General features: G+C 46.7%; 1 protein-coding gene and 1 long non-coding RNA gene across 2 annotated transcripts in view; one reads left to right on the top strand and one right to left on the bottom strand.

The window, feature by feature from the left end:
• The window catches only part of LOC126542799 (transport and Golgi organization protein 2 homolog), a 51001-nt gene that overhangs the window by 8373 nt on the left and 19903 nt on the right, over positions 1-22725 (bottom strand). The window contains exons 2-3 of the mRNA XM_050189876.2: positions 4573-4701; positions 3418-3532 (exon numbers count right to left, since the gene is read on the bottom strand). Of these exons, the coding sequence (XP_050045833.1) occupies positions 3418-3532; positions 4573-4701 (244 nt within the window). The remainder of the gene's footprint in view (positions 1-3417; positions 3533-4572; positions 4702-22725) is intronic.
• LOC129387840 (uncharacterized) overlaps positions 7921-22725 on the top strand; it is a 48037-nt gene continuing 33232 nt past the window's right edge. Inside the window, exon 1 of the long non-coding RNA XR_008614992.2 lies at positions 7921-9086. This is a non-coding gene — a long non-coding RNA (uncharacterized lncRNA). The remainder of the gene's footprint in view (positions 9087-22725) is intronic.

Here is a 22725-nt window from a genome sequence, read left to right as displayed (position 1 = left end):
ACATGCTTAAAAGACTAATACGATATATTCATATGCAAGTAACTTGCAGAGAAAGGGTTAAGCACTGCAAATGATATATGATCGGGAACTAGTCCTCCGATTACATCGGCCTTTCATAGCTGGAGAATGCTGCCCCCGTATTTTGCAAACAAACAAATCATTTTAATGAGAGCTGTCGCAGAGCGTTAGCCTCACAAAGAAAAGTAGTTGAAGTTAAAAGAAGATAACATGTTTTAGGCATTATCATAGATGTCAAGCTCCCAATGCGCTCGTCATTTTGTTCTTTTAGTTGTAAGTTAATCCGTCCTGTAGGTAACGTTATCCAGAGCAGCTACCACTTGGTAAGAGTAGTTTAATCACGGAAGAGTCCTGGCAACTATTTGCTGCCACAACTAGTTCGAGGTATTGTCCAGAGAAAAAAGAAGTATAGCTTTGAGACTCGTCCTAGTTTTCTCGCACGTGAAACAAAACCTAAAGCACTTGGCCAGACCCCGTAGTGGGTATGCGCTATAGTGTTTGGGAACGAGACAAGATGTTGGTGCAGCTGTTCTCAGGTTTATAATTGAATACGAGCAATTTTCAATAAGATTTCTCATTACTATTGGAAATGAAAAGCTACGTGCTGGGCTAGCAAGCTTCAGTGACTCGTGCTGCATATATTTCACATTGTTCAAGTGCACTGCCAGCACTTTCTGCTTTTCCTGTGCAGCGCGCATCCAAGTGACTGTGATCGTCTTCCGTCTGCAGCGTACACGTCCATGAATGCTTGAATTCTAGTGGTCGCGTCTCAGTCCCACCGCATCCGCTTGCCTTTCCTAAAGACAGCCGAGTTGGCGTCTCATTTGCGGCGTGTTAGTTTTTACCCTCTTATTTTCGGTCATATGTTGTGAGTGACAAGACCTCAACCTATTTCTTTCGAGTGTACTTGTTTTGTTTGTTTGTTGGTTTTCATTTTGCATTCCCCTACTAGACCTGCGTTATTATTTTTTTTTTTCTGTTTATATTGCCGGGCTCTATTATTTGCCTGCAGCTTTACTTTAGTCTTTGTAATTTGGTCATCCTGTTTTTCCTTCGCTTCTTCCTGCCTTTCATTTCTGTCTCTCCCCTTCTTCATGAAGATCTGACATGCATTGTGCCTCTTTCAGGGGTGGTTGTCAGCCTGTTCCTTCCTTCTCTTTTCTTTTTCTTCTGTTTGTCTGACTTCTTTATATTTAAACGCAACATTATAATAAAAAAGTTGACCGTCGCTTTAGCGTAGGCTAAAGAGGAATGAAGGCGAAAGCCTGTGAGCTCACGAGACATTCATTAAATTACTTGACATTCCCATTCCAATGCGTTGTTACTTCCTGTTACTTGTTTTCTCCCACCAAAGGTCATGGGTTCAAAACTATGCCTTAATTCGCCGTAATTAACACCACAGTTCGTGAGTTCGATCATCAATGGTGGCACTACCAGTTTTGGTGCCATTGAATTTTGGTTCCACCAAAGGTCGAGAATTCGATTCCCACCAAAGGTCGTGGGTTCGAGTGCCTTAATTAACGCCAAAGGTCGTGTGTTTTGGTCATGAATGGTGGCACCGTAAATTATGGGGCCATTGAATTTCGGTCCCACGGAAGGTCGTGGGTTCGACTCCCACCAGAGGTGGTGGATTCGAGTCCCACTAATAGTCGTGGGTGGCACTATAAATTTTTGTGCCATAACACCGGACGGTCAAATTTTCGATAACGCCGCACAACGGATTTTGCGACCCATGACCTACTTAAGGCTTTCGACTTAATAATCAAATTTCTTAGAAAGTGCGATATTTTTATGCTTGCGGCTTCTCCATCGCTGGAAGCCTGTGTGTAACTCTTAGTCTTGTCGCGTATCTAGCGATAGTAGTCCATTTCACACACATCTTTATTAACGACAGCTACTAAAAAAAAGAGCGATAGTTGTCTTCATTTCGCACGCATTGTTACTGATTTATTTTTATTTATTTATTTTTACGTACTGCAGCCCTTTTAGGGCTGGGGAATTATACAGTTGTATAGCATACAGAAATGTGCTGCGTAAGCTGCAAGACAGAGAGAAAAAAACAAAAATAGATGGATGACATTCAAGTTTAAGCAAGAAATCGTACAACGGAAGAAAACGAATGGCACCAGGCAACGAGTTTCACTATTCAATGGTTAAGAGGGAAAAAAACTATATTTAAACGTATCAGTTCGTGACCGATAGGGTTCAATATTAAGATGGTGATACCTCTTAGATGAGGAATGTTCAGCAAATTTTATGTATGTACTAAGGGAAGAAGTGTTTGGTGAGTTAATTAATGAGTGCAAGAGCTTTAGGGATTCTGTGTCGCGACGAATGCTGAGAGTAGTTAGATTTAACTCTGAAAATTTAGAAGACGGAGAAAATTTGCTATCGTATCGACAGTAGATGAACCTGATAGCCTTTTTCTGAACCATTTCCAACTTCACGGTGTCTGATTTCCTATGTGGATTCCATACCACACAGGCATACTCCAAAAGTGAGCGGATAACTGTTTTGTAAGTGATTACTTTAACTTTTAAAGGAGCGGTGTGCAGAGTGCGCCGTTAGTAGCCTAGCTTTTCAAGTGCTTCATTACAAATATAATTGATATGATGAGACCAGGACATGTTATTAGTAAATTAAAGACCCAGATATTTATATTCAGGCACTTTTTCCAGTGCGCAATCATTACATGCATAAGGAAACGTGGATGGAAACATACATGACATAACATGACATGACATAAGGATGGAAACATAAAATGACAGCTACTAAAAAAAATAAGAAAATGCGCATGAATATTGGGACTTTTGGTTCGTAACTGCTACGAGTACATCGTCCGTGGCTACGTATGCCGCCATCCTATAGCGCTGGAAAAAGTGGTCGATGAGAGTTTGTAAGTGGTCGCATTTTGCGACAGAGCATAACTACAGCCATTTCTTATTTATTTATTTGTTTGTTTGTTTGTTTGTTTGTTTGTTTGTTTGTTTGTTTGTTTGTTTGTTTGTTTGTTTGTTTGTTTATACTGCAGCCTCAATGAGGCTATTGCAGGAGTGGGATGAACGACAAACATACAACATTTATAAACAAGCTTGCGTGAATTGTTTCAGTGGTGGTCAGCGGATGTTACCCGGTAATGAATTCCAGACTTCAATTGCTGATGGGAAAAAAAATGTGTTTAAAGGAATCAGTGCGGGCAAAAAAGGTTGAGATATTTAGAGCATGGTGATTCCTCGTACATGAGGGTTTTGAAAAAAGTAGTTATCTAGAGAGGAGAGGCGAGGAGAATTGATTAACGTGTGAAGGAATTTGATACTTAAAGAAGTATAAAAGGACTTTGGTACAACCATCACGGCAACAGTTGGGCCATGTTTGAAAGGCTTAAATGCCGGCGCTAACCTGACGTCCAGCGTGACGAGGAGGAACCTGTTGTAGTCGCCGGCCTTCCGCCGCAGGTCCCGCAGGTAGCTCATGCCGTCCTGGACGCCTTCCAGGTACCGCACCGCCAGGTGGCCTGCAAGCAGTCGTGTTCTGTACACTCGCCTGAACACTGCGTCTCCTTGCTTCTAATGTCGCTCCGAAGTATTGTATGAAGGAAGCATTTGTGCAGGCGTTCATAAAATGTACGCGGCAGAAGAACTATTCGTCTCTTTAGAATTTCCGGAAGGTGTTCGAAGTTATATGTCCTTCTCGCACTCTCCCTTTATTATCCGGGTGTACGATGCCAGTGTTTCTGTGTGTGTGTCCTATGCGTGCGCGTAATAAATAAATGTCCTTGTGGTCGTCATTCGCATTTGTTTTTTTTTTTCTTTTTAATAGGAATCTATCGTACTTGTGTAACTGTCCCTCTGTGACATTACTTTGATGTGTAAGTTTGGTGGAGCTGTTACACAGCAGGAATATAGTAAAATCGGTAGAGGCTTGTAATGATCACAGCGCAGGGGGCGTGGGCGGACAGGCAGCAGGACTGTCGAAGGCTAACAACAGCGTTGCAATAAAGAAAAATAAATAAGAGAGAGAGAGTTATTGTTACAATTGCTATAAAAGTTTTCCATTCATGCTAAGATGCGTGAAGAGGAGGAACCACATTAGCCGATAAAATTCGCCGTGTAACACGCTATCGGTGCTAGTGATGGCGCACTGAGGACAGTGCGAGTCAGCCGCAGATCCGCAAGGAGCAGCAAATTGCTGCTGCTTGCAACATTCAACCTCTGCTTCACTTGTGGACATTACATTGCGCCGAAACTGAGAATAACTTATTCTTGCACGGTAGAACCTATTGTTGGACGATTTGGTTAAACTTTTTAATAAAAGGGGATCTGAGCACGAAAAAATATGCAAATGAAGCGAGACGGTACGAGGAAAAGCGCGTGTTTTGGCAGTCTTCTTGTCCGCGACCGGTTTTTCAATGCTCGGATTTCTTTCATTAAAATGTTCTTGCGCAGTTTATTTGTTACCACCTTTGATATCTGGCACTTTATGCGTGACTCATATCAATCGTATCCGAGGCGCTCCAACGGTGCTCAAGCTCGCTAAAGCCAAGGCTTGTGTCACCTCTGGGCAGTTTCTCGTCGCCGGTGATTTCGTCGAGGGGCTGGATGATGTTCAGCAGGGATGCCACCTTGCCGGAAGTGTTCATGCCCAGCCACGTGCCTCCCACCTTGCCTTCTTCCAGGTCCATCGCTGCAGCAAATGGAAAGGCGGAAGAAATGTCGGTGCATGAACCGCTTAACTGCTGAAACACGCGAGGTCCTTCGCGTTTATTTTGGACATTGCCAGGTATTCCAAGAGTACATAATTAAGTGACCCGTGTGCTTCAGCAAATTTCGTTACAGTGCTTCGGAATACCATCAAAAACATTAAACGAACTTGCTGTGCTGCCGTTAGAAATTCTTCACGTGTCTTTTCTTTTCTTCAGATTTCCCGTTCTGCAGAAGGCAAAATGCGTTGACCAAACGTCAATGCAGACAGACAGAGGCTGTTAAGTGAAGCCCGGAAAATTTTATATGGTATACGTGACTCATATACAAAACTCATGATCAAAAAAAAAGTTTTTTTTTTTATCATACAGATATTTTATGAAAAAAAAAATAATGAGAGTGACAAACTCGCGTTTTTGCAAACGAGTTCCAAAGCGAGGCGGACATACCTTGCCGCTAATAACGTGAGCTTCACACGACTAATTAAAAATATCATTAATTACCTTCTTTATTAGTGCCTTGGGGCAATTGTATAAATGGCAGATTTGGAGGCTGTGTGTGTGTGTGTGTGTGTGTGTGTGTGTGTGTGTGTGTGTGTGTGTGTGTGTGTGTGTGTGTGTGTGTGTGTGTGTGTGTGTGTGTGTGTGTGTGTGTGTGTGTGTGTGTGTGTGTGTGTGTGTGTGTGTGTGTGTGTGCGTGCGTGCGTGCGTGCGTGTGTGTGTGTGTGTGTGTGTGTGTGTGTGTGTGAGAGAGAGAGAGAGCAGGTTGATCATATTTAAATTTTCTGGAATTCTTAAACATAGCCTGTTGCAGATAACATAATTGTAGTCCTTGAACTGTATTATTCAGAGAAGCGGACATGCACGAGAAATCGAAACACATATTCAGCTTACTAACAGAAACACACTAATGATCTGTTGAAATAATTACTTTACGGCACATATTGCAATTTACGAATTGTAGTCGGTGAGTTGGCAAGGCCTTGGAATGAATTTCCAGAATGGCGCCAGTTTGGAGATATGCAACATCAAACTTGCCCTCAAAATGCACTGTTGTTCCACTTTTTAAAGAAAGCGCTCTTTTATGCATTGAAGCGAAAAAGTAACTAGAACGCCCATGTATTTCGTTCCACACTTTGGAATATATCTCGAAACTGGTGCCATCCTGGAAATTCATTTCAAGTGGATACGTCTTGCAAGCCCACCGGCTACAATTCGTAAATTGCAATATGTGCCGTAAAGTAACTAATTAAGTTAATTAGCGAATGTTTGTTAATTAGTTTAATGTGTGTTTCGATTTCTCCTCCCAGCCATGTCCGCCTCTTCGAATAATCCAGCTCAAGGACAAGTATTATGTTATCTGCCACAGGCGATTTTTGAAAATTCCATATACAGGCTGTTCTTTTTTTTAGCTGCACCAAATTTTTAAAGATTGCCTTAGACAGCACAATTCCAACCCTTGATCTAAATTACTCGATGAGGCAGCCATTACTTCTACCAGAAATAAAAACGTCTAATTGAACAATTAACGTAAGTACAGTAATTAACTTCTTGGTTAATTACTTTACGCCACGCGTTTCAATCTACGAATCATAGCCGCTGAGTTCGCACGGCGTATCTACTGTGGACAGCAGCAATTCCGAGATATTAATTTTCACATTGTCCGTCGAAATGCATTGGTGTTTCAGTTACTTTTGTGCTTCAATGCATAAAACAGCGGTTTCTTAAAAATTTATCTCGAACGCCAATGCATTTCGACGGATGGTCTGAAAATTCACATCTCGGAACTGGTGCTGTCCTGAAAATTCGTTCCAAGTTGATACGCCTTGCCAACTCAGCGGCTATATATGCGTTCGCTTGCCTTCATCGCTTTTGCAGCACAGCGCAGTGCGCGTCTGTCGCATCCACGTGGTCGCGTCTGACCTTATGCTCTTAGCACGCCACGCGCGGACCGCGCATGCGCCGTCGTTAGCGTAATCGTCGCATGCGCCGTCGTTAGCGTTAGCGTTAGCCAATGACATGGACGCGCTTATGATGAAACCTTGAAGACCCCTATACCACATTTCAATGAATCTGCGCTGAGAACCTTTCTGCAGAATTGACAACAAATTGTGCGCCTATATGCTGCCGTGCTGCGCTGGTTATATACTCTGTTATTCCGTTACTTTAGAGTTTTCAAGTTTTGGTTTTGTCACATAGGCATGCCAGAATACTGATAGCATGACCGCCCCAACAACCACTTTAAGTGTACAGTATAGGCTAACTTGTATTGTGAAAACGTGCACATATTGCGCGATTCCTATAAGTAGTCGCAACACAGAGGCAGTACTAGTAGATGCATATTAGCAAATGTCCTTCAGATTTAACGAAACGGTTGCCCAGCAATAGTGGGAGCGACAGTTTCTCTATTCGGGGCTGCGGAAACTTGCATATTCTTACGGTCACACTGGCACTTCATTTGTTAGAGCTTTTGTGACTGTTTCGTCATAGTGCCGAAAGTGGCGCTTCCCTTATTTTAACCTGTGACCGTTCTGCCGTGTTAAAAAAGGAAAACGAAAGAAAGAACTCAGAGCAGCAAAAGCAAGCGTTGCGTTCCACGGAGTCGTTGATTCTGGTCGTGCTCTTGTTGCGGAGCTGCATTTCAACACGTTTTGTGGGCTTTTCCAGTTCATGCGCATTGTTTAACTGTGATGCCCTGTCCATAGGAATCCGTTCCCTTGTTTCGAGCACACGCTGCGAGAGATTTTTTTCTAGCAGCGCATGTGCCGTTACGGAGGCCGAGGGCGTCGGCTTCGAGTACCTGAACGCAGGATTTGCTGCGGCACACATAGCACGTGCTCGCATTTTGCAATTTTATCCACCGATTGTGCTCGAATTGCTGTCTTGGGCTGCCCTAGCTAGCTCGAGCTAGAATCAGCCCTAGCTAGAGCGCTGGGAAATGCTTTCGATTGTCTAAGCGAATGCTTTCGCGCACGCGTCGCCGCGGTGATTTGTGTCCTGGGCTGTCGCCAAGGGACGTGCTCCTACGGTACTGCTGTTGCGGAAGCGGCTGGGATGCGACAGGGCTGTCGTCGGCGATCCGCGGGTGCAATGAATTGCCGCGAGCCGCACCCAGCAGCGGTAGGCTCTGCTACCCCCTCGGATAAAGTCTATTGTTCGTGGCAAATTGCCGTTTAAGTGTGTAATTGGGCACATTACGGGCGCGCTGCTTTAGTTCGTGTTTTGATTTTGCTCACTGTGGCATGTGTTCGTAGCTTACTGTGTGTGCTTCTGCGTAAGTTGAAACGTGGACTGGTGTGTCCATTTCACAGAATTTTATCGGGCTATGAAAGAAAAGGACAGGCATGCGCATATACGCAGCGCGTACGATTCGGAGACTGTGATGCTGCAGAAACAATGCTCTAAGCGAATATATCGCGTAGTTCACACACTGAAGAGCGATAGTAAAGTACGAAGCAACGTGAATTTGTGGAGCATGAATATAGAGCGCAGGAGAGCTTCTAGTAGTTGGTACATGGGTGAACTGTCTTTTTTTTTTTAATCTCTTCTCGTATACACCAATGAAGGAAACTTCAAAACCAAATGAAATTTAATGGTGCTTGCTGATAACACACGATGGCTCCAACTCATTTCTCTACAATTAAATGGCTTGAACCTCCTGACAACTTCATTTCCATCAACGTGCGATGATTGTTGAACGCTACTTTCCAATAAAAATTAAACCCACATGATCGTGTCATTTATGGACATTTATCTAAATTCGAATCGTTATCGACCCAGCTGTTTTGCACCTTCGGCTTTTAAGGTAGCATTTCGACGTTGTTTATTAGGCTTTTACATTCCTCGCTTCATTAGTACAGATAACGCGCCTTCATTTTGCATAATGCAATGCTTCGAGAAGAATGGGCGTGATCGAGCCTCGGATGTCAAATCAAGGTGGGATTCAGCACGCTGTTGTGTCTGGTCCGGGCGCAAACACAAAGGCAAGAAGACGGCGCATGCCAATGCGCGGGAGTCACCGGCGCGATTAGACCGGAGACGTGCCAGCGCGGCCGCACGGGTCGCTTCCGTTTGACCCGACCTCCCCTCGGCGTTTGATTCCGCGGAAGCGGGCGGCGCGGAAGGACGAGTCTGTCGAGTGAGAAAATAAGCACGGACGCCTCCACTCGCCGTCGAAAAGTCGCCAAGTGCTGACGCTTTCTCACGTCCGGCATGCCATGCGCGATTCATCACGCCTTGCCCGATGTGCGCGGACCCGTTCTCCTCCTCCTCGTTTGAGCGCAATGCGGCCCAATATTCATCGGTAGAAGGGAAACGCCAGCTTCGCGACTGGGCTCCGTCTCGACAAAAGAGTGCAGCGTCGTAAAAGGTAGGGCTACCCTCACATAATCAGTAGACGTGTATGAACGGATTGCGACTGACGCTTTGTCGCATTAGCTATGCCATGCGCGAATGGCCAGCACACATGTGCCGGTAGAATCAGGAAGTCACGCGCGAACAGCCTTGAAAATTCGGCCCCGTGGTTTACCGAAAACGGCGCTGCGGCCTTATCGTGTTGCACGGTATTTGTGCGCTGGAGCACATAGGAAGTCGTTTGCCACTCTTTGTTGTCGGCAGCTGTTCGGTGTTGCGTTTAGACGTTTACTTGCTCACTGAGCGCGCGGGCGCGTTGTTCGGATGCTGCTAGGAAGAAGCGCATTTTAACAGGACAGCCAGCCGAATTGGGGTCAGCGGCTGCCACGGTATTGGAAGAGGCCACTTTGGAGTCGCCGCCGGGCAGCGAGGAGGACTCTCGAGTCGACGACGTGTTTGCCTACCTCTGATTGCGGTTGACAGGAGGAGGCTGCAATGGCTCGCACTTGTATCCGAATGGCGAGCGTAAAAATAAAACGCCGGGCCACGCATCGGGAGGCGTTCTTCGAAGCCAATCGGTCCCGTCACATCACCGGACCATCGCTCTTACTCTCTTTCCGTATTTGCTCGCGTTGCTCTCATTCCGCAGGTGCCGAGCTCATATTTCGTTATCGTGCTTTCTTTTTTTTTCCCTCTCCCTTTTCTAGCAGTTTCAAGTCCGCCGCTTTTCTCTTCCCGTTCCGTTATGGTCTCCTCTCAGGATTCTGTCAACTCCGTCCTTTCTAAAACAGCTGTCAACATGCGTTCGCGTTGTTTTAAGCAGTCAAACAGGCGCGCGAGGCACACATAGCACTGCCAGTCTTCATTGCGCCTCTGCTTCGGGGCGTACGGTGTTTATTAATACACACGATGCTTACATTGCTAAGCGTATGTGTAAATGTGTCCGGAAAAACCGATCGCGCGTTTGTAAAGTTCTTTGCGACGCTGTCGAAAGAAGTGCATTTCGCTTATTTTACACAGGAGGCAAAAAAACGTGCCACTCGCATTATATACGCTTAAATATGTAAAAACATCGGCAGGTTGTTGTCATTGCTATCACGATGTGCAACGGGACTATATATTTAAGTACACACATCTCCCGTTGGCAGTTCAGGACAACAGCACCTGTTTCATTGCACCATTATGGTGTTAGTGCATGCGTTCCGTGGAATTCTCCTTATAAGAACAGCATTGGAGTCTTTAGGCAGAGTTCCAGTGCCAGCTAGCTACACGCGACCCGCAAAACAAAAATTATTGGGACTGCAAGAGGGGACATGGCCCACACAAACAGTCCGTGCCCAATTTTTAGTCACTTTGTGCAAATTATGGAGAAACGTGCGGTACTTGTCACTGTCTTGGCTGAGACGTTTCAACGCTGGTTTCGAGTATGTCACAGCATTTCTCACTAAAGGGTGGAATCTTAGAGCAAGTCGTTCACTCAATGGCGTCTTCGTAGCGAACCGTGATGAAGCAGTTCTTGCGGTAGCTGAGTCTTCAAAATTCAGCGCGTCTTTCTACGCAAACGCATGGACAAAGACGCGGCCCCATGAGTGCAGCTGTATGGAGTCAGCGACAAACTAAACGCAAACGGTACTCGTTCCAACGCGAAACGCAGAAATAAGAAGATCGCGGTCATGGCTGAGGTTTTACTATACGGACGCGCACTTTCATTTGCGGGGTTGTACTATAGAGTTTTAGCCCAGCCTTAAAGAAAAGCACCTGCCCGTACGGCAAATCTGTCCGTAGGAAAAAAAAGAAAGAAATAGGAACGGAGCACGTGCGAAGCAGAGCATTACTGTCACGACACGGATGATACGGAAATACACGAATCGAAGCGTTGTATTGAAGAACTTCAACCGCAACGCTCAGATAAATTGTCGCGTCCGCGAGTTTCAGCTCTTGGCGACAGCACAGAAAATGGTCGAGGTCGCTCAGTGGCTATGATGTTCTGCTGCATTACGCGAGCTTCCGAAATGAGCTTGTGCGGTCTTGGATAAAGAGAGAGTAATGGGATGACAAAGGTGGGAAGGTTAACAGAAAAATAACCACCCAGTTTGCTACCCTTCACTAGGGAGAGGGTTACGGGAAGACAAAAATAAAATGTACAGGAAGGCAGACCAGGAAGATCACATGCACGAAAGAAGTCACTTGGGGGCGTAGGAAACTCATTTCCTTGATCCCATTCTGCTGCGGCGACCACACAGGCCGACATTCCAGGTTCTTTTAGATGCGTGTTATAGAACTCGGGTTAATCAAGATAAGCTAGACTAATTACAGTGTCAACCATAGCCTTATTTCCAACTTCAGGACTTGACTGATCGTTATATCAACCAAAACCTTTATATCAGTTCTTTCTCTTCTTTTTGTTTCTTTCACAATACGAAAATTGTGGTTGATGAGGGAAAAAGCTCACCAACCTATAGCAACAGGAGCGACAATGTATCGCTGCTCGGCGCCGTGTCGCTTTTCGAAGCAAACTGTCGCTTAGACCCGAGTATTTCCATGCTCACAGCGAAACCAAAACTGGTGCCAATCGTAGGAGGGATAGCGCTGCGGTGTCCTTCCCGTGGGTTCAAGCCCAGTAGGCGTTGCCGCCCGCATATCTCAAAGTCCCAAGGACGCACGGTGGTTCGCCACTTCTCTTCGAGCGACGACGAGGCGGGCGACGGGCGGACCAGGGACGACACGCGTCCGAGACGGGGCACGCGTGCCGCGAGGCCCACCGAGGCACCGCGGTTTTCCTCGTAGGCGCGCGTGCAGTGCCTGGCGTGTTGCGCATCATCATTCGCAACGCGTCATCCACGCCGGCGCTCGCCTTTTCTTCTGTTACGTGCTCTCCGTGGCCGCCCAGGCTTTCTTCCTGGTCCGGCCGCTCTCACGCTTCCAAGTGCTCCCTCGTAATGGACACCTTGACATTGAGCCGACTGACCCACACCCGGCTGTAACTACGCGACCGCCCAAGTCTTTTCCCGTGTCTCCGGTCTTTGTTTTGTTCGTTTGTTCTTGCGCTTTTGGTCTTGAGTCTTGAGTGCGAAATTACGTGTCTGCCGGAGAAGTGCAAAGACCTGAGACGCGGGGTGTTTACGTGAAATGCTTCGCGTATGGGGCTCACTCCCGTCGAAGTCAGCGTATACGCGGGCGAGGCAGCCTGCCTTGACAACGAGCACTTACTGTCCTGACGCTATACGTATGTGAAAGAAAGAAAACAGAAAGAAAAACAGGGAGAAAGAAAATAGAGGTGCGTGTGTCTCCTTTTCGTCCTTATGCTGTGACGGTGAGCGAGGCTTGTATATACAATCAGATAACGGTGTCGATCCGACATTCTTTTTATTTTTTTGCTGCGAGGCTTATATGCTCCGTCAATGCTGTCAAATCAGGTTGGTGTCGGCAGCAAGCTCTGCACTTCCAAATTTCACTGCAATCCACCACCACCACCATCTACCACCCGCTATAGTGGTGTCAGCAGCTCAGTCGAAGGCTGGCTGAATAATGTTCTTTTCGTAAGCGTAGGCCCGCCTTTGACCACACCGACTGCCCTATGCGGTTCATGTCGCATGTCAGTGAACAAGACGAACGCCTCTACCGGTCTTGCTGCCATAGTGACAAAAGAAGAAAGAAGAAAGAAAAAGCGGCGAGGAACAATGAGTGAAACCGCACGTACACCATCGGTTGCTGGCATTAGCCTTACCAGAAGCCTTCCGAGCTAGTGGAAAGACGGGAGAGAGTGAGAGAGAGCTGTCAGTCACGTGCAGGTATTTACGACGTGCACATATCAATCTCAGCGTGAGCGGCACACGCTCTTTTTGACGCGAGACAGCCGAGGGGAAAGCCCTCTGTCGATGCATGACAATGGCGTGGGAAGATGAGAGCGGCTGCGAGAGTACGCCACTGACGCGCGCTAAATTTGGATTGGTTTACGGGCCAGCTTAGCGCTATATAGCGTAGAAAAGAGGTGGTGTCCCACTATCCTCCTCTCTCACGCGCGAGAGAACCTGCGCGGTCATTTTGGCAGCGGGCCTTGCTCGGCGTTCCGACTTTTCGCTACGTGTTTTCACCGTCTACCTATGGACTGCAGTGCATAGCTTATCTAAATATTCTAGCCTCCACATTCAAGTGACCCGAAATGGCACGTGTGCTGGCCTTTCTGTCGAAGTCGTTCACAAAGCGTTCACTCGTAGATGATCGACGAGGACGTGCGCCGAGCCCTCTGTGCCCGGCTTGTGGGCACTGTACACGGGCAGCGAAACACTTCTATTACTTGCGTGTCGAATGCTCAACTTTCAGCAGTTTTCGGTCCCTCTGTGCTGCTGAGCATGTTCCAGGGGCTTGATTTTTCTTGAACTGCGCTCAGTGATTTTTGTTTTATTATTTCTGAAAGGTCGAGCTTTAACTCGACACGAGACTTACAAAGTTGTGCTGGAATGCTTGTCGACTACGGGACTCTGGTGTCCTCTGTAGCGGTCATACTCTGAGCGATGTGACGTGTTGTTATGCTCCTTCCTCTTCTCCTTCCTCTCTACTTTCCCTTTCTTTCCCTCCTATTTAAGCTGACGGACGTGGTGTCCCTTCTGGGGGACAATTGCTGGCCCGCATCTCTTTCTGTATATGTGTGATGTTTAAAATAATAATAATAATAATAATAATAATAATAATAATAATAATAATAATAATATATTTTACCGTGCCAAGGAACAACCATACGATCTGAGCGCTGGCACATGCATACACAGAAGAAAGAACAGCTAAATAAAAGAAAGCGGCAGAGTATATAAGTAAAAAAAAAAAATAGAACACATCTTCAAAAGAAGTGTGTACTTACACCAAGGTCCACTGTGAATAAGCACCAATGCGAATACAAAAGAAAAAGGAGCAGAAGGGCAGTTGAACAATGTGTCAAACTATGAAACTGCGTGCTTGGAAGATGTATTCAACCTATTAAACTGGGAAGGCTTAGGAGTAAGAATCACCGGCGAATATCTCAGCAACCTTCGATTTGCAGATGACATTGTCCTGTTCAGCAACGCTGGGGACGAGTTACAACTAATGATTGAGGACATTAACAGAGAGAGTGTAAGAGTAGGGTTGAAGATTAATATGCAGAAGACAAAGATAATGATCAATAGCCTGGCAAGGGAACAAGAGTCCAGGATCGCCAGTCAGCCTCTAGAGTCTGTGAAGGAGTACGTTTACCTAGATCAATTACTCACAGGGTATCCTGATAATGAGAAGGAAATTTACAGAAGAATAAAAATGGGTTTGAGCGCATACTGCAGACATCGTCAGATCCTGACTAGAAGCGTACCATTATCATTGAAAAGAGAGGTGTACAATGAGTACATTCCACCGGTGCTAACATATGGGGCAGAAACTTCGTGACTGACAAAGAAGCTCGGGAACAAGTTAAGGTCCGTGCAAAGAGTGATGAAACGTAGAATGCTAGGCATAACGTTAATAGACAGGAACATAGCGGTGTGATCAGAGAGCAAACGGGGACACCTGATATTCTAATTGACATTAATATAGAAAAATAGAGCTGGGCAGGTCATGTAATGCGTAGGTTATATAACCGGTGGACCATTAGGGTTACGGAATGGGTGCCAAGAGAAGGAAGCGCAGTCGAGGACGGCAGAAGACTAGGTGGGGTGATGAAATTAAGAAATTCGCAGGTGCAAGTTGGAAGCGGTTGGCGCAGGACAGGGGTAAATGGAGATCGCGGAGAGAAACCTTCGTCCTGCAGTGGATATAAAAGGTGATGATGATGATGACGACGACCACGACGACGACGACGATGACGATGATGATGATGATGATGATGATGATGATGATGAAACTATGACACAACAATGCAAAGCCCGGAAAAGAAGAATAACAGCGAGTTATAACAACTATCGAAATCACGAAAATAAGCGTTATAAAGACTGGTTGAGTTGAGTGCTGATGACAGGCAGGACCTTAGAAAGGTCTATATTCTCTTTTGATCTTGCGTGGAATACGAAGCATGATACAACTGAGGAAGTTCGGAACAGTTGAGGAAACCGTGAAGTAATCTGACAAAAATAAAACTGAAGGTCCGCGCGATTGCGTTGGCAGCGAAGTAAGGGCAACGACAATAATCCAACAGTGCTAGAAGATCCAGTATCCGTGTTCGCAAAGCGTTGATGATACATGCTTAGAAACATTTTCTGGGCCCGATCTATAATGTCCCTGTTGGATCTAGAAATGCCATACCAGACGAATGACGCGTGTTCAAGTTGAGGAAGACAGAATGTTGTGTACAACTTGCGGAATGGCGTAAGAGATTCAAATTCCCTCGATAGTCTGCAAACAGAGCCAAGAGAGCGCATACCACGAATTGTTACGTGTTTAGTATGAGCTGAAAAGTGTAAGGTTCTCTATCATAAAGTACACTTAAGTCATTGGTCTCATAGACCTTACACAATGGTGCAGAATCTACAGAACGAGAAATCGAAATGCTTGCTGTTTTACGTGTGAAAGTCATGACTTTGGTGTTAGCAGCATTCAAGGTGAGGTTGAATGCTGCTTACTCACCATTTGGAAGAATAAAACAAGTCAGGCTGCAGGGTGCGACGGTCATCGACAGTACGAATTTCCTTTAAGATATTGATGTGATCGGCATTAATAAAAATAAAAAAAAGGAGTGGTCCTAGCTAATACTGATCCTTGAGGGGCGCTGCTAGTTGCCATGCAAAAGAAGACGTTTGGCCATTGACGTTAACATAACATGACCTATCAAGAAGATAACTGCGCAAGAGATGACAATTAACGAGTCAACACCTAAGTGCGTAAGCGTGATCAGAAGCAATGAGTGGATGACAACGTCAAAAACTTTGCTGAGGTCATAGTAAATGGTGCCAACTTGCCGCCTTTGAAGTACCGGCGCGGAGATCTGTGTCATGAAACCGGCGAGATTTGGGTTAGTGGAGCCGCCGGTGAGAAATGCATGCTTTTTCGGAATCAATGAGTTCTTCACAGTAAAAAATAATATGCTATGAAGAGCGAGCTCAACAATCTTAGACGTACATGGCAGAGAGAAGAGAAGTGGGGAGATAATTCGAGAAATCAATTTTACAGCCAGTCTTAATTAAAAGAAAACACACGAGCAGCTTTCCTCATATGAGGGAAAGTGGAAGTATTGAAAGAGTTATCAAATATAAATGTCAGTACTAGGGCAAATACACTGCCGTAAGCTCTTAGAATTGTCGAGGTGATGCCATCAGGGCCACAGGATAGGGAAGGCTTCAAGCGCTTAAGGCATTCGCTGATGAGCTTCATCAAACAACACAGCACTAGATGTAGGAATCATCGTGTGCTGCTGACTGACATCAGCGTTGAAACCTGAAGTTTTATATAAGGATGAGAAATGGGCAGCAAAACATTCCGCGACTGCTTGGACTTCCACTCCTCTAAGGTAGGGCAGGCGAGTACACTCTCCACGTTTACTAGACCGTTTGCGGATATACTTCCGAAATTCCGTCGGCCAGTCGGAGGCGCTCTTTTCCAAGAATGCAATACGTGAGTCGCGATCCCGCTAATGGAGGCGTTTGCAGAGAGTCCGAAAAAAAAGTGGTATGCTTCCCTCCACTCACTTTAGGGCAGTCATAAATTCAGAATGGAACCAGTGGGAATATATTAGAGCGTTTAGGACTGTATTGGGGCGTGCATTTGCGCATACTGCTCAAAACAAGCTTCGTAAACTGATCTGCTTGGTCATCAACGTTGGTTTGTCTGTGACCAGCGACCAATCGGTGCCGGACAAGAAATCACATAAGCCAACAGAATCACCGCACTTGAAAGCAAAGCGAGAGGATTCATTTATGCCGCTGGGGAAGCTCTGCCTCAGGGCTGACACAGAGGCAGATATCTTTAGTGACGGGTGAAACTTATCGGGACACAGAGGGGAAATGTCCGAACGTGAGACATCTATAACTTGAGCATTCGAGAGGAAACGGTCTGAGACGTTGCCACAAGAATCGGCGGTCAAGCTGTGCCGCTGGAGGGAACAAAAGTACAGAAAGTCCAACAGCAGGTTGCATTTGTTCTCTATGTAATGATTGCAATGTGAATACCTAAGCGTGTTCCAATCAATCTCGCGTGCATTGAAATCACCAAGAAGGACGTTTTATGTTTTGCTGCAGAGACATTACAATGGTAGGAATAATCCGTATTGTGCTTGTCCTGTAGCGCTGTGTGCGCGTTGGCGTTGCGGATGTCTGTAGGAACCTGACGGCCGATGCTTTTCTTATCCGCTTTTTTGCCGCTTCCTTCATTTTGCCCGCCTGCCGCGGAAGCATACGCGGAGGTGTCATACCGTGTCCGATTGGGAGAGCTACAATCCGATCCTGGTCGACTCACCCGGAACTGGAGAGCGCACACAGGAAACGTCGCGGTCTTTAGCGCGAATAAATACTTTGGGCTTAGGAGTGCGCCAGGCCCATATATGGCCGCGGTCCGTTGCTCAACACGTGGTACGCGTGGTTCCTCTGCGCAAGAACAAAGAATATTGTTACAACGGTGTCTGGTGGCCTGTTGTTTAACCGGTAGAAACCTCACAAGGCTGCTTGTTGTTTTGCCGTAGTTGAATGACCAGCGAATTTGTTTTAGATGTTTCTTTCTTTTTGTTTTCATTTTCTTTCTTTTTCTGAGATTTGTTAAGACAGTAGCTGATGTGGTAAGGTGGGAACGAAACGCCCGATAAAAAATTAACAAATGAAGAACATCGCAATGGCTTGTTTGTGAGCAAGTCGATCTTGGGTCATCGGTCTTGCAGCTCGAGAAGACAAGAAGGCGGCACACGTACACGGGCTTCTTCAGTGAATAAGCAAAAAAAGGTGGTTGGCCGTCTTGGAGCAGGCCATCCCAAAACGACGAGAACACTACTCAATAAAACAGTAATAAGAGGAATCAAGGTAGGAATCACAAAAATAACGAGCATGCAAGCATATGTCACCAAGAGCACCATCACTGGAAGCACGATCCTGTAACTTGGCATGCAGTCACCACATTACCACATGGTGAGACGCTCAAGTTATTCTTATTATTCTTATTGTAGCATCGGCGGGAATGAACACGCCGACGAAGCCGCCCGATCTGCGCATGAAAGTGGTCAACGAGTCTTCATTCCGCTTTCGCGAACAGACGCGGCGGCTGGGCTGCGATTGATGTCCTGTGATTGCACTTTGCCCCTGTGGGACTCGAACGTTTTCCCCATGTGTCGTTTGCGTTCGTTGTCTCTGGACATACGGATGCATCTCCCGCCTGGTTTACCCCGACGGGAACAGACCATGATGTACCGTCTGTGGCTGGGCGTTGCGTTTACGAACTCGTATGGTTTCCTTATTGGAATGGCCAACAGCGATACATGCAACAGCGATGAGGCGCTCGCACATATTATCTGTGTCTGCCCGCGATATAGTGCCCAGAGACAAGTGATGTGCAGAGTACTGGACCAGTTGGACAATCATCCACAATCAGAACTCAAAGCTTTAGGTCAGTGCTCCGAAAGAACAGCCGCGTTGAAGGCCTTATACTCGCGTTATTGAGGTTCCTGCGGTCTACGGGGCTTCACGATAGACTTTAAGAACGCCGCCCCCTACCGCTCTATAGTGTAGGCGGTTTGTTCGTGCTCGTCTCTCTTGCTCTCTATCTCCCCCTTCCACTCTCTTTCTCCTTTTATCCCCCTTAACCATTCACCCCCGTGTACAGTAAGTAGCCAACGGGAACTACCTCTGGTTAACCTCCCTGCCTTTCTCTGCATTCTTTTCTCTCTCTTATCAAATATGCGCGCCGTCATAATTTTCACGTTAAAACGTCCAAGTTGAAAGCACGATATGTAGCAACTGGCACCGAGAGACAGAGCACGGAAACCACTCATCTCAATCTGCTGCAGATGCTGCCTGAACAACTACAAAAAGACGAAAAAACTGCTACGCTGCGAGCATAAAAATGGGTTCAAATGGCAGTAATCAGCCCCTTTAGAACTATAGGCCCGCCTTCTTTCGTAATGCAGCTTTAACGCTGCCTTGCACCACCTTAGTATAACACTGCCTGAATGATCTGCAACGACTTGCCATGAGATGCGCGGTACCAGCATTTTCTACTCTCCGCCTCTACCGGCCGCGCGGGTCGCTACAGCATCTTCAGAACGAATCCACTTTCACAGAGACTGATTATAAGGCAAATACATGTGCTATGCAAAATCATGATCTTGCAGCGAACTCATCACTCTGGAAAGGGAGGAACACAACTGTCGCAGATACTATGTACTTTATGCCCAGCGTTTAAAGCGGCAGCTACGCCAACCATCAGGCACTTGCTGCGCGAATGCCCAAAAGTGGCCAGCTTCGAGGAGCGGATCCGTCCCTCGGCGGAGGCCGACAGTGTCCTGCGAACGCTGTTCGCCTTTACTGTGGAATTGGGAATTCTCCGCATGGTGTAATCATGCGGGGTAGAATTCCTCGCGGTGGCTGGCCCTGTCCATCTCCCAATTCCCGAACTCTATTTCCCTTAATAGGCCGATGAGTCATCCCTCTTTCAATAAAGCTTTACCATAGCGGACCATACACTTTACCGAGAAAAAAAAAACAGAAAAAAAACGTAGCAGCTTCGTTCGAAAGATGAAGCATTGACAGCGTAGCAAGGTATTATACTATTACACTAAGTAAGATTCGTAGTTTTATCGGCTGTATGCACTGTAGTAAACATTTGCAGACTAATTAAGTTAACAATCATGTAGTCACGGGCGCACAGGCAAACATGAACAGATCTCACTCGGTGATTGCAAACACTTGCTGTCATAAGGCTGACGTGATGAATAGCGCAATGAAAGGGGAGCGAACGCTTCTGCTGTCCCTCGCTTTAATCTGTCCCCGGAACTTCAGACTACGCGACCTACAGAACTGGGCGCGCGGGAAGACAGCAACACACGTCTCGGCTCGCCCAGTCTTTGCACCCGTCGGAGATTACCTTGAAGATACGCTGGGCCACGGATCTGTACTGTGTTGTGCGGGTGGTGTACGTGCTCAGCCGCGGGTAAAGCCATGCGCACCCACGGCCGTGCTTGTGTAGGAGACGCCGCTCACCTGCCCCTCCAACAGCGCGCTTCATCAGGGTACCGCACGCTCATCTGTCGTCCTGCCGTCTCACCTTGCGCGCGTTTTATCACGTGACCTCTAACACTGGGCGCTCATCAAGCCACCATCCTTCTCGGCTCACCCTCAAACGCCCTTTCCCTCTCACCTGCAGCGTATGGCGAAATTTCCCTCTCACCTGCAGGCGAAATTTCGCCTGCAGTGTACAATAAAAAAAAATTCTGACGGAAAAAGTTTAGCCCGTGCTGCTTACAGGCTACAACCTCGACAAAACAATAGCGACGTGAAATTTTTTCTACTGCAAGGCATGGTGGTACACCAGAAACGAAAAAAAATAAATAAAAAAAAAACGTTTCTCGCTTTCTGGCACTGATAGTTGTTGCGGCACGACAGTCTAGATGTGCCACAACACTCTTTGCGGTGTCCTGCGACAACTGAACTGTTACAAGCAGGCACTGCGCAACTGCCCTTTATGTCGGCACTGCTGCCGCGATGGCTAAAAAATGACGCGGCTGTTTGCCCGCCTCCTCTGCAGTCAACGTAGCCGGCGTCTTTTCTGGGTCAACGAGCTTCGTCAGAGGCCACCCCGCCGAGCCGCCTCGAACTACTCGCGTGTTGTGCACTTGCAGTCGCTGTGAGAGCCACAGTTCCCAAAAATAAGCCGTTCTTGTCATTGCACACAAGCTGACGTACGGGCCGGTAAGGGTTGTACGGAGCATTGGAATACTCCCGTCATCGCAGGTCCCTTGCGGTCGCTTCCCCTCTCTCTCCTCCAGCCTTTACTTTCATCTGTCCTCCTCGGAAAACTCGCTGCTCTGATGGATGGCGGAGCGTGCGGGGACAAAGGAATGCCCCGAGTGCACTACGTCAGTGAGTGCCGCCCGCAGCCGCATACTATACAAAGAAGCCGAGGAAGGATGTGCCGAGCACGTGTTTAACGTAGGCGTGCACCCGGGCGTACCTCTTTGCTTCCGTTTCCCGAGTTGGGCGGAAGCGGCGTCCGCGAAGGCTGCGTTCCCCTGACGCCCTCGTCAAGAGGGTGCCGGGTTTCCGCAGAGGCGTCCGAACGCTGATCACCGGTCATTTCCGCGGAGTCTGTTTATCGTCCTCTTTTGGCGAGACGGGCGCTTTGCCGCGGTTCTGGTCCAGGATTGAGGCTAAGCAAACTGGCGAGATAACGTGTGGCGAGACGGTGTTAATAATAGACGGCTCCCACCGGCCTTTGCTGCGCTTCGTCCCGTCGCACTCTCCGTTCCGATTTCTACGTTGACAAATGTGAGAGCGCAGGCGAGCGCAGCGGTAGCGCTGCTGCATCTCGCAACCATGCGCGTCGCATTTTGTGAGGCGTGCTATTTCTATTACTTGGTTGAAATTATCAATTTAAAACAGAATCCGATTGTTTGACTTAGCTAGACAACACTAAGTCTCGGAGGACTGTGTACATCGAAACCTCGCCTGGATTAACCGTGATTTACTCCATGTACATACTGAGAGGGTTTGAAAAGGAAACATTTATTGCAAGAAGTCAGGTGACTAAGAAGCGCGGATGTTCTCGATCACTACAGCCACGACAGAAACAAAACTCTTCGCCAGTCTACCAGCTTTGAATGTATGCATATAGCTGTCAGAAAGAACGGGACAGTTTTGCATTAAAAGAAAAACAAGAACAAGAGAACCGTGCGCGGACGGAGCCGTGCCAGCTAAGGCATAAATGATGTGGAGTTGGCGACAGGCGCATTAAACAAGTTATAAATATTGCTGAGTGATGTTTCCGGAACTCACCGAGGAGCAACAGGTGACCCAGGTCAACGGGAAAATAAGCTGAAGAAACACACGTAAGTTTAAATTCGCTGACAGACGTTTCCCATAACCTCTCATAATAGCCTTACCCTCAATGTTGAATGAAAGAAACATAGCAAAAAAGACATCGAAAAATAGTTTACTCTATATAATACCTACGCGTGACAATGGGGCGTGATAAAAATAATTTCCGTGTGTCGAAAGTGACAATTCCGGCTTACCAGCCCCCGTTTATGTTACTACATTTCTGCCACAGCTATACAGGGTCTTTCAGAGAACAGTTTCAAAAATTCGTAAATATTGCCTGTGGCAGACAGCACAATTCTAGTCCATGAGCTCTAGCCCCCCCCCCCCCCCCCCCTTTTTGTTTCTATAAATGTTTTCCTCCTCCTTCTCCTCCTCTGGTCTACTCAAAGACGCAGACATTACTTGCACAAACAATTGAAAAGTATAATCGATTAATTAACACAAATTTACTAATTAGATTTATAACTGCTTACTTTATGGCACATACTACAACGTACAATTTCTAGGGGGTGAGACTGCAAGGCATACATACTTGAAAAGAATTGTGTGGATGGCACCATTTTTTAAACCGGTGGCAGCGTTGCGCTGTCTGCCACGGGCAATATTTAAAGATATTTTGAAAGTATTGGCTGGAACACCCGGTATGTTGACCCTCACTAATAATTGCCATGTTATCCACTT

The sequence above is a fragment of the Dermacentor andersoni genome, chromosome 2 (genome assembly GCF_023375885.2).
Source record: "Dermacentor andersoni chromosome 2, qqDerAnde1_hic_scaffold, whole genome shotgun sequence".
Lineage (NCBI taxonomy): Eukaryota > Metazoa > Arthropoda > Arachnida > Ixodida > Ixodidae > Dermacentor > Dermacentor andersoni.
Note: the sequence above shows the minus strand (reverse complement) of the source record. Positions and strands in the feature narration are given on the sequence as shown.